We start from the raw sequence: 13,099 nt of genomic DNA, 5'->3' as shown, positions 1-13,099 counted from the left end.
TTTTCCTTCCTCCATACAGATATTAGCTTCTTATTAATCTTAAAGAGAAGTTCAATCTTTATTTCAAAGTACCAGATAATAACAAATGTTCCTCATCTCCAGCAATTTGTTTCAGTCACAAAGTTTACTCTAAATATAAAAAAAAAAAAATCACTGCTCCTAGTTCAGGAATCCCCAGATTCACATTTACAGCTACAGCTCTTATTATTGCCATTGTTAATCTAAGATTTTATTCCTAGAAAATTTGTTCCCATATATATAAACATGTTTCCCCTTCCCCTTTCTCTGCTTCTCCCTTCTTCCTCTTGCTCCCCAAATCACACATGATTTTGAACTCCATAGTGTCACCAGAAATGTAATGCTTTCACAATTGGGCTCTAGGATTCTTCTCAGCCAGAAATACAGTTTATTTACTGAGCCATGTGCTCATTATATTTTTTCCACATCTTTATCTTTGTGTATGAAGGTAGTAAAGTGAATTAAATCCCAAATTAGTTAGGCTTTACCCAACTAAAATATCATGAACAAATCTGAGTCTAAGAAAGCATTCCTGCAATATGTGCTCACAGCGCCTGAATTCTGGCAATGTTCATTTCTATGGCATAATTTAAATATATAATCTGCATCATATATTCTTTCTCTACAACCAGGCAAATTCTACCTGGGAGTGATAGAAAAAGAAATACTGAATGAAACAGTGACACATTTTTAAGATATGTTCCATTTAAAATAGTTCAATTTTTACATACACGTTGGAGCAAAATCTTGTATTCTGATACACAAATTTCATTAGACCAACAAAAAGCAGAATTTCCAAATCTACCTACTTAAACTCATACTCATGGCACACAATTTCTAATTTTATGAAGCAAACAGCAACAAGCCGCCTCAATACATTCCCAGTTACTAACAGGTAAAGATCATTGAATCCTGAACTAAAAGCAACAGCTCTTAGGCAGACTCTTAGAGAGATCACTCATCTGAAAGCAGTACAATCTTACACTGGAGCATCAGAAGGAGAGTATTCAACTTTTATTGTACAATATGAATATTTTCTCAAGAGAGATCACTGAGAGATGCTGAGGTTTTCATGTTTTGATTAGAAGCAGTAGAAGTCGGCAGGTTACAAGGAGCAGCACAAGTAAAATACATTAGCAAATGAATAGCAGACTGTGCACACTTGTGCAGCCTTAGAAACCCAGATATGGTATGAGTGATAAAGTGAAATACATCATGTATCCATGAATTATGCACTCCACTTCCTACTGTAGCCTCATTTTACAACAAAGCCTCCATTGTCTGCTATGTTGATATCAAACTTTACTCAAGACAACTTACTAAAACATAATTTACCCAATTACCTGCTCAGAGAAGGTGCTTGACCCTCTGCTGAAGATCTGCAAAGCAATTATGGTGCCTTTTGGAATCACTGTACTTGATAGTCTCACCTATCACTTCAAACCACAGACGAAAACGTTCCCTGAACAAAAGAAGGAGCACAGGTGAGCACCTTTGGACACACAGGAGGTGGGAGACCTGTACGTGCTCCCCTCTGGAGCAGCCAGTGGGGGACAGCACAGCACTGGGTATGAGGTACCTGTGCTGTGCACTGGAGAGGAGGAAAACAGGGATGGAAGGACTTCGCCCTACCTAAAAATAATAGAAGCTAGAAGAGCTGAAGCCCAACACTGAACCATGTGGTGATTAGTTGTTGACCAGGGTTAAACCACGATAGACGTCCTCAAAATATAAGGAGTACAAAATGGTTACTTATGAAATTATGAAATATCTTCTCTAGATTATAATTATGGTACATTAAGGAACATTAATGTATGTTTCGACAGAACAATCCCCTGCATTAGGCTCTTCACAGCAAGGACAAGAGATGACAGATTAACATTGGATCTCCTCTTAGGAGTTGCAATAGGAAGTTAATGCCAGATGCCTCTCAAAAATGTGTTCTTGAAGAAAACACATAGTTGTATTGCACTGAATAGCACAAAATAGCCCAATATGCTGGAAACAATAAGCAATAAATGAAATTTCCAATTGACTTTCCAGCAAATCTATTCTCATTACAAATGGAGATTTTGCATGTATTGCATTACTTATGGTAATTATGTGACATCTATTATGAATAACCATGTATTCCAATCATCTCTTTTAATTATATTCTGCTGTAAGAGCAAGTCATGCAATAGCTTGCCCAGACTTGGTTAACTGTGTGTGTGCTGCTTATCACTTTCTAATGGCTATATTGAGGACAAAGGTGCACAAAGTGTAACAGGAATGGCTTGTAACTGTCATCTCCTTCATTAGCCAGAACCTTACTTAAATGAGTAAGAAAACCTGAACTTAAATCCAGTTATATACTGAGGAAAAAATCTTGTTTGTACTCCTTTCTTTTCTAAAGTTTGTAGTAATTGGAATTTAAATGCAAAGCTTGTGGTTATCTGCTACTGATGCAGGAACATAAATTTTCTATAGTGTCAAAAGTGCAACAGCAGCAAACACCTCCTTTATACTTGTTATCTACTGTCCATTTGTTTTTGTGGATATTACTGATATGATAAAAAGGATAAAATTACAGGTTTGTTCAATAAGCACACCAATTACAAATTTGCTCTCTACTAGACTAGAAAGTAACTGCTGGACTAAAAGTATTCATTATTTACAGAATCATAGAATGGGTTAGTTTGGGAAAGACCTTGAAGTCCAACCCTTTACTCAACACTGCCAAGGCCACTGCTAACCCATGTACCCAAGTGCCACATCTACACATCATTTAAATCCTCCCAGAGATGGCGACCCCTCCACTGCACTGGGCAGCCAGGGCTGGACAACCCTTTTTGACAAATACATTTTCCCTAATGTTCAATCTAAACCCCCCTCAGAACAACTTCAGGCCACTACTCTGTCCTATTTCTTGCTCCTTGGGAGAAGACACTGATCTCCACCTCCCTACCACCTCCTTTCAGGTAGTTCCAGAGAGTGATAAGATACACAGGACTTCACAGTATTTTAAACAAGAATGCCCATTATTGTGTTAAACCTCAAGACATCACTCATTTAACGTTTCCTGAGTCCTGCCTTAGTTTCCCTGCCACTTTTCATACAAAAGTTTGCTATCACTTAATTTCACAACCTTCCACATTGCTTTGCTCTTCTGCTTTTTAAGCTTGACTTCCAGCTCCTTAGATTGAGGCTTTTCTCACTAAACGTTTGGTCAGGTTTCTTGCTATGCTAAAATAAATTCTTTTACCAGGTATTTCTGTCACCCCAATGACAGAAATGTCAAAGTAGATTCTCTTCAGTTACTTTGAAACTAAAGTTGTAACATGCTTTGAAAATTGATAACGAGGGTAAATATGACAAAACGGAAGCCCTTCTGCATGTCCCTGGAGCACGTAAGGACAAGCAGTTCCACTTTTACAAGACACACATTACTAACAGACCTTCAGAACTGGACAGTAAGTGCCCCTGAAACACACAAAGCAGTAGAGAGGTTCATGCATAATGTGGTTTAAGCCATTTATAACTTCCAATCAATGATGACGACAAACAGGTGAATAAAAGCCATTAGACAAAAATGGAATTGGCATTTTAAGCTGAATTTTAATATTTGTTAGCAATATTGTCAAGAAATTTAGTTGTATATATCCAACTTATTATGACACTGCTTACAAGCCCAGAGATCTCATTAGTCTCCACACAGTCAGGGTTGAAGGCTGGTTCAACACATGACTAATAAGAGACTGCTCACCCTCCACAGCCCTGGTAAGATGCAACAGGCTCCACCCTAGGAGCTGCTGCCTCTCCCTTATATGTGTGGCCTTACACAGCTTTTCTAGCACCTCTTCCAATGTAGTTTGTACTACAGCCTGAGAAATTCTTACCACTAATCTGCTGAGTACATGTAAATAAGTGATTTAACTGGTAACTTACTCCATTTACAAATAGGTGAGAAATACTTCTGATCACGTTACTTTACTTTTTTTCTTTTATATTTACGATACTAGCACAAAGGATTTAGAATAGGATTTTCATCAATACCAGTATATTAACACAACTATAACAATGCAAACAGAATTATATATCCTTACGGTGAAGGACATCCTCTTTCAACAGTCAGCACCTTCCAAGACAAGATTTGAAGGGACAGAAAGTATTTTTATCAGACCAAATGAGACAGCTGAACTCCATCCCCACAAATAAGTCATACAGACAAGCCTTTGTGCACAGAGCCCTGCATCTCTTATCTTCAGAAGCAGCATTTCTTAATGCGAGTCAAACACCATCCTTTTGTTTGTAGACTGCAAACAAAATGACTCCAGCCCTGAGATAATTAACTGGCCTCTCTATCACCAGCAAGTTCAAGTGGTTTGCATACACAGAGCACATCAGTCGCTCTTTGGGCTGTTGGAGGAGAGCCCTTTTCCCAGAAGGGAACTGGAGAATACAGCAAATACTCTGTTGGCTTGGGGCTGCCAAGGGCAAAGTCCCACTCCTTGCCCTCTGTACAACACAGCTTAATTCTGCTGAAGTTATTAAACAAAGGAACTGTTTTTCTTACGCTCATTTGTGCAAGTAAATATTATAAGGCATTAATAAATCCTACTTGAGGGATCAGTAAGGAAGAGCCATGGAACAGCTTTATTTGGGATCTGAGGTAAAAAAAATCCAGGAGTTTTCACTGATTCTCAAGAGCTTCAGATACTTATAATACATAAAGTCTGAATGTCCTCTGCACTCCTGATGAAGAGATATATTCTATACTTCCCCCCATTTTCAAATAAGATGCATGATTTACATCAGTTCTTCCCATTCAGGAGGTCTTTGCTGCACCAGCAAAGGAACTCATCCTCTTTCTAATGCCCTCCTGCTCTGGAGTTATTACACATTTTGAGAAATTAACCTAAGTAGTCCAGGCCTTATTGTACCAAAGAACGTTTTGTGTCTCCATTGTGATTCCCTTGCATCTCCAGCTTCCTATTTAAATTACAAAGCCTTTACCAAACCAACTTTTTTTAGCTCTTTGCTAAAGAGCTAAATGGAACATGCCTGCTCCTTAACATTATGCTAAAGAAACTAATAATAGTAGTAATGTATGGGAAGCTTCTGTAATGAGCACTAAATAGTACTTTCCTACAAGATTAGATATCTCAAACAAGTTGTTGCAAACATGTAGTGTACATTATAGGAATATATAGATATAAACATATATTCTCAATATAACTTAATTTTATTTTCTTAATCTTAGTTTTATGGTAAATATTAACACTTATTTAGGCTGAAACCCATAAAATTCATACTTACAGAGCATAAATAGAGATATGATAAATGTGTAATGTACAAATAAAATCATAACAGCAATTCTGTACATTTATGAAGAATTAAAATTTCATGTACAAGATAAATACCATGGTTTTCAACCAAACTTGCTACTGTTCTTTCTACAGTGCTAGCTTCAGTAGAAACTCTGTCAGGTCCATAATTAAATGAAAATTACTTTGAAAATATATTAAGCACCAACAATAATTCTAAAAGATCGTTTCTTTTTAACTGCAAAACTTTTAAGGAAAGCATTAGGAAAATATTTGTGGCACTACAGAACGCATCAGTCTGAAGCAGTACAGCCGCTGTGACAGCAGATGACAGGGAGCTCCCAGCCAGACAAACTGTGCAGCAGAGCAGATGCTGCTCTCACATTGCCTGACCCTGGATCCCGTCCCACCCCTGCAGCAGACCAATTACACTGCAGCTCGGGGTGTGAGCAGGCCTTTGAAGGGAGCATCTGGTTCAACTAATGTTTTCTCTGCTCGTTAATAACAGGAACAAGCGGCAGTAACTCACAGAACAGCACACAGCCTCGGCAACGAATAATGACCATTATCTCCATGTAGTGATAAAGGTGCCAGAAAATGTCATATGCTTTGGGGTTTATACATGGTCTATACCCCACAAACAGAATACTTTCTGGTGGGAAAATGTAGATATCTATGAAAAGAGCAGTACAAAATACTCCAGAGAAATTCAGTAAATAACAGTTAAACAGTCTTCCTTTTTTCTTTCTGTTTTGTTGGGGTTTTTTAGATGGAAAAACCTTTTCATAATCAATCCCATATGAAAAGTTGTGGTGAAGTGTTTATTTTAATTTATTACACACATACATGTGCCCTTAGTAAGGGAGCCAAAGTGTCCACAAATTTCTATAAAATTACTTGGTCCCAATAACCCTCAGCTTGCTGTTCCCAGCTGGAAAGACTGGGAAAAACCAATTCAATAAACTGCTGAAAAATGCTTTGTATAATATAGTATTGCCATAGATCTGCTGTTTGTCTGTGTCATTACATACTGCATTCAATCAATTTACAAATGTTGCTGTGTTCCTTTTGTGCTAGTTCTTATGGCATCCTGAACACAAATCTAAAGATCAATACCTTGTCTACTGAAAAAAAATGGACATAACTAATGAATAATTTTATTTATAATAAAAAGTTCTAGTCCCCAAATGGATTCTGCTAATGTTGAAATTCATTTTTCATATTTAACACAAGATGAAAACAAGTACCCTGAACAACACCATGAAAAAGGCAGTGATAAAAACCAGTTCATATTTATTGAAGATGTGAGCAAAATCATGTAAAGCTCTGGTGAAGGACTAAGAAAATATCAATAAACTGGTAGGTCATTCACAAGGTATTTGTTACCATATTAAAGCACAAAAGGTCCATGCCAAAGAGTAGATGGAATTTGCTTCAAACAGCACCACAGTTCTGCTCTATGGAGGCAGCAAGCTTCTGAATGAAGTAATTCAAGCAAGGAGCCAAGGAGAAGCTGAGCTCATGCTGCTTGCATGAGCTGATTCAGTTAATCTTGTGCCTTTCGTGTGACAGAAACAATGCATTTGCTGACTATAGACACATCCCTGCACTGCTCCTGCTATTGAATAGCTGCCTCCTCCAAAACAACCACAGAGCTGTTCAAGGGAGCCACAAGTGACTGCTTTTCACAATCACCCTCTGCAAAGCAGCGAGCTGACAGAACAGAGAGGAAACAAGGACCCTTGTAAAAAAGGGAATGGGTACCTGTATAAGTTTATCCCAGCAAGCTTCCAGAACTCAGCAACCTCCTCCCCACTCCCAAGCTTACAGCCCAGATGTGTACTGAATACAGTATTTGTGTTCCCACCCAGACTCTTGGCTCCGTGACAATGCTAGAAAGTCATAAAAAGTACAGCCCAAAACCCAGTTTCTCATTAATCAACACTGTCCCCAATGCCATGTGCCTTCTGCTCTGATATCAGACAAGGAGAAGGCAAGAGCAGAGCAGATACAGACCCCTTATTATTACAAGTGTTGAGTGACAATGTCACCAGACACACTGTGTTCCAACACCTCTGAGTCTTTGCCTGCTAGGTGACAAGAAAGGGATTGGATCTCCCGAGGGGAACAGGCACTAATCCTGCACCCTGACCACCTGCACCTCTCCTCTGTCTCCTTGTGCCAGAAGAGGTCAATGTTTCCTACTGTCCCACACATGAACGTTGCAGCTTGCACACTGAAGATTCCAGTTTAATGTTGGATATCCCTCACTCAATAATAAGAACCCAGCACCTTCCTAACCAAGAATCTGCAGTAATCACTTGAAGGAATCCCAAGACAAACAGGCTCCTGAGTCCGTGAACTTGGTGCACCCATTGGGCAGAAGTCTAATGGGAAAAATGAGGTACCTCTATCTAGGAACAGCAGAACCCTTTCCTTACCATAAATACTGTACTCTTACTCTACCTAATTTTGGACTGTTAGCACAATTTGCCTTTCAAATGTCAAGCTAAATTCACAGGATTGGCAGCTCAAAATAAACAAAACAAACTTTGCAATGTGTTAAGTGAACGAGACTGCTTTGGCATTGCTCAAGTCACACTGAACTCCACAAGGCCACTCTGACAGACTTTCTCCCAGAGAATAGTTTTATTTTAAAACTATTACTGCAAATTCATAATTCCAACCCTATGTTCTGTTTCAAGATGGAATTTCAACCTTACTAGTTAATTAAAGCCACCACCTGGAGTGATCTGGCTTTCAAACTGATTTCCTTTGTCTCTCTAATTCACATACATTAATATTTTATTTTCTACTGAAAAAAAATGTCACACATGTGCCAAAGACAAGGCAGATAAAATTATTGCAATAAAACAAAGAAAATACACTTCTTACTGCCAGGTCTCAAGATGAATGCTGCATTATACAGACACTTTAAAAGGCTTATAAGTGCAAATTGCTCTACTTTACACACTGTATTCTAGCCTTTACATCAAGATCTCTCCTAATTTCTTCTTATTGTAATGAGAAAGGAAAAGGGTTGGGTTTTTATTACCTGAACATTTATTCAATGGAGAAACAAAGACTACATTATATGTTACAACACAAGCTATTAAAACAATGTGACACTATAAAATACGTTGCAATACTCATTATGGGATAACAAAGCTAAACCCTGAGCAAATAAATGTATCTGCCAAAAGTCAGCAATAATTATACAACAAGAGTTTATAATCTTTAATTATTTAAGAAGAAAAGAAGCTTGTAATAATTAAGTTTTATAGGCTCCTTAACTTGTCATTGCGAGGTGCTCACAAAACTTTAAAACAAGAATGCTTCATCTGAAATACTCTATTTTTAACAACAGATGCAATTGTTCACTTAACTGATTAATTTTAAAAAAGTCAAATATTGTTTTTAAAACCTGCACTCACAGAACAGATAAGAGTTTATTTACTCTCTGATCCACACAATGCATACAGCAACTGCTCAGGCACTCACAGGCCCTGCATCACACAGTGACCAATGTGACATTGTCTTTATATAGCCTTGAAATGGTTTTTGTTATGACAGATCTGTAAATCACCTTGGATTTACATCAGGAATTTCAGAAACTCAAAGATCAGAAAAACTGTTAATTTAATTCATTAAAGTATATTGGTGAGACAGTCACACCTTTAAAGTTTTTATGAAGTCTGACTCCTGGTACACACAAACACCATTCAAAACATGTGGAGAGAAAAGTTCAATATTGAACAATTATAATCTACAGAAGTGATGGGAGGAAAGAAAGGTTCCACATTTCAGAGGAAATAAATTTTTGGGTTAAAAAATATATATATTAAAATTCACTTGATTTTAAGTTATGAAAGAAACAACATAAAACTAGAAAACTAACAAGAAAACTTTCAATAAACTCCAGACAACTTCCTTTTTTTCCCCAACATAGTCATTCTTTGCCAGAGCTCCTACTAAAATTTTATCATGAACATCCATGGAAGAAGAGATCAGTCTTGATTACTTCTGAAAAATTGCACTTTCAGCCACAAAAATCAGCAGAAGTTAAAGAGCAGCAGAATTTTGACTGGAAAATAACCCACTACACTACAAAATACATTAAATAGGTACACTGAGCATCTTGTATAATCAAGTTACAACACAATTTCAAACTCAAGAATTTTACTTACACCATGATGCTTCATATTTTCAGCACGAAATGTGTGCACTATACAGATGGTTTATTTAATCCATTCCCACCTAAATTAATCAAAGCAATCTGTCCGTCCGTTCCCCCCGCCCCCCCAGAAAAAAAAAAGTCTTCAAAGTCTTCATACAGGGTTCTACTGTCGTTTGACAAATAGTGTACATTTAGCCAGGAAAAGTTGAAAATCCTCCATAAACAAGTTACCACATCTAAAAATAAGTGACATTATTAAAAGGGAAGCGGGATGTGTTATTTAGCATAATGTGGAATTTCAACAGCACCACCTCCAATAGACTTTAAAATGCTTTTAGTAGCACCTGGTTGTTTATATATCTTCTGTGGTGAAAAGGTCAATAGAAACTCACCTCGAAGGTCACAGTTGCTAAGCAACTGTTTTCGGCAGTTCTGCAACACTGCTCAAGCATCTTCTGATCAAGCATCACCGCCTGGACTTGGAATAAACCCACATCACATCCTACCTGGCCTTCCAAGTTCCCTGCTGGCGTCCTGCCTTTCCCAGGAGAGCAGCACCATGGAAAGGATACGTCCTGGCACCACCGGCCTGCGGTTCACCAGAGCAAAGCACAGCTCCGTCCTCAGGAACACCACCGAGGGCTTGATGAGGTGCTGCCCAAATCTCAGCATGGTCAGGGTTGATCTTCAGGGTCTGAAAGAGACAATTGTTACGATAAATAAAGGACTGACTCTGCCTTTTTATTACTCAGGAATAAAACAATCAACCTGTCTATGCAGCTTCTAGCAGAAAGCACCTCCTGGGCTCATCAAAGCATTGGGTGTCTTGGAATGTTTGATACATCTTCCTTAATATGATCATGCCTTTGAAGGAGTGGTGAAAAAGGCTTCTTTCCAAAGCAAGAAGTTTACATATAATTTCTTAGTCTTCTCTCATCATCTTGGCAGGGCTACAAAATTCTAGGGAATGCAATTTGTCCCTCCCATTTCCATTTGTCCTGCATTGTAAAAATGTGGATCATATGTTCTTTGAAAAGCACAAACAGGACTTCACTTTTTTTCTGCCATAATGTAAATCAGTGCACACAGGACTTATGAAATAAACCACAATTCCTAATCTCTCCATTAAATACCTCAACTAAAGAAATACTGGCAAATTGAAGAACGTTTATTTAGCCATTTTCCATCCACATTTTCTAGCTTGAGCAACTGGAATGTGAAGACATTTTCTCTCATAGAAAGTCAAAGAATTCCACTTTCATTCACTAAAATATTCTCTCTCCGTGACAAGAATGAAAATCCCTCTTAAATAGATAAGGCACTGTCTCAGTTGTGTCTATTTTAGGTCTTTAAGCCCTAGAGTATTTAAAGCATTTAATTCAATCAGAAATATCCAAGGTACTGCAGGGTGAAAAATGAAGAAATGACAAATTTAATGTGACAATACTTCAGACACATCGGAAGCATTATATTCACATTACCCAGCTTGAACCAAGTGACTAATCAGGAAATTCAGTTTCATATGTTGCCTGAGACAGGGAAATCTCTCCTACAGCCATGGAGGGTCTTCTGTTGCAGTTCTTTTCTTGAAACATTACTGCATACAGTAAGACCTAAACTTGGTTCTTCATCTAAGATATTTATTCTGATTTATCATCCCACTTGTGCCACAGCACATATCACAGCTGAGATGGCCACAATACACAGAGTCTCACCACACAATTTCAGACGGCTTCAAGCATTCACACATACACAGCAACTCCACACCCCATCAGAAAGCTTCAAGCATCTTCCCTTCTTGTTCTTCAGCAGAACTTTTTATACCCCTCACATCCATGCATTGCGCCTGTGTGCCCTCCGCTCCCGTTGGTGGTTGTTCAGTGCCCCTGGGCACTCCATGGCTCGTTGCTGTCAGTGCTGCTCACAGCTGAGCCCACGGGGGATGGGGCTGGGCCACAGTCCCACTCCCAGTCACCACAAACTGTGTCCCTACACACTTGTACCTGCTCCTATAAGAAAAATACACATAACACCCCCCTCTAAGTGCACACACTTTGAAAATGTCTTTGAGAAATACTTGTTCTTCTAAAGGAACTTCTGGCTTTGTAAAGGTCTGATTCCACAGAAGAACTTAAATTAAGGGCAGCAGATGCATCTAATCAAGATTTACACCAGAAAAACATGTATAAATCTTAGTATAAGATACAGTAACAAATAAGATTACTACATTTCCATGTAATAAACATTTTCCAAGCAGGCACCATGTCTTGTGTTTTTTTTGAAAATCACAGATGAAAGGAAATGCTTGAAGAGACCATGGAAGAGTAGAGATTTTAACTATGCCTGGTTCAAAGATTTTAAAAGGCTCTACATCCTTTTCCACATAAAGACAACAGAAGATTAAGTATCTGAGATGTGTCCCTTAGCATATATTAAACTTGAAAGTTGACAACATACAAAACTCAAGTCTCTTTAGCTACTAGAAGAATTGCTTAGCAGAGAAAACACCTGCTATATTGTGCTGATGCTTGAAAAAATAACTATTAGGAACTTCAATCAATCTGCCTCATTTCTCTTAAGCAGGCCATCAGCAACCCTCCGTGGGGGTTTTTCATTCTGATTAAAACATGCAAGAATGTTTTCACACAATTCAGTAAAGAGACATGGTTCTCTTTGCAATGAGAATGCTTCTGACAAAGGAGAGAAACATTCCATAGGCAGGACTACCCTCCAGTAATGAAATGGTAAGCTGGTGTCTCCAGAAGCTGGAAAATCAAATGTAGTACCTGCCCTTGCACTTGGCAATGCTACGGATGAAAATCAAAGTACTACTGATGTGTTCTTCTTCTGCCTTCCAGGACACTGAAAATAAAGGTACTGTCCAGAGGCATGGCACAGACCTAAGCACAGAAACAAGGCTTCAAAATCACAAATGCTAAATGTAAAATGTGATGATTTGAAATTTGACTTAAGGAGGGAGAGACCCTGAGATCTGGTAATCAACTGGAGAAGTCCTCTGACTGATTGCTGCCATAAGCAAAAAACAGCAAAAAGTAGTTGAAATAAGATTGGTGACATTAGGTTGCCTGCACTGTGTTTTCATCATGCACCTACCACATTATATTTACTTATTTAACTACCTGTCTTGTTTTTAAAATACCTAGAAAAATCAGTAAAGTAAAAGCACTAATGTCATACCTCTCCCTGTAATAGTTTGAAGAATCACATTACAGCCCAAGTAGGTTGATCCAGAACTATTAGAACATTAAAAAATCTCATTCAAAGAATTAAAGCGTTTATTAAAACGCCTTCTGTTTGTTTACTATGCAAAACTGTACCTGAATAATGTATTTCTATCTCTTGATGCAGACTAAATAAATGTGTTTCAAACTAATGTGTCAGTTGTACTGGTTGTGCTGTGTAATATTGCAGACTTCCCAGTGCTACTCTCTCCAATTCTGCAAAGGGATTATGGGAGACTTTTTCTTAAACAATTATTCATGATCTATTATATATTACTTCAGCTGCCTTCTGCCCTAGTGATCCTCTGTGTTTTTCTGCACAGTACAATCATCTGTGCTCAGAACCAACACAAATG

General features: G+C 38.1%; 1 protein-coding gene across 3 annotated transcripts in view; it reads right to left on the bottom strand.

Moving 5' to 3' along the window:
• Positions 1-13,099, bottom strand: part of FHIT (fragile histidine triad diadenosine triphosphatase) — a 520,344-nt gene that overhangs the window by 378,879 nt on the left and 128,366 nt on the right. For all 3 annotated transcript variants that reach the window (XR_005954219.1, XM_041425830.1, XM_041425831.1), the window contains exon 3: positions 10,074-10,195. Coding sequence is in view for 2 of the 3 variants with exons in the window: in XM_041425830.1 (XP_041281764.1) it covers positions 10,074-10,173 (100 nt within the window). In the remaining variant the exon portion in view is untranslated. The remainder of the gene's footprint in view (positions 1-10,073; positions 10,196-13,099) is intronic.

The sequence above is a fragment of the Onychostruthus taczanowskii genome, unplaced genomic scaffold, assembly GCF_017590055.1.
Source record: "Onychostruthus taczanowskii isolate IOZ18803 unplaced genomic scaffold, ASM1759005v1 scaffold9, whole genome shotgun sequence".
NCBI lineage: Eukaryota > Metazoa > Chordata > Aves > Passeriformes > Passeridae > Onychostruthus > Onychostruthus taczanowskii.
Note: the sequence above shows the minus strand (reverse complement) of the source record. Positions and strands in the feature narration are given on the sequence as shown.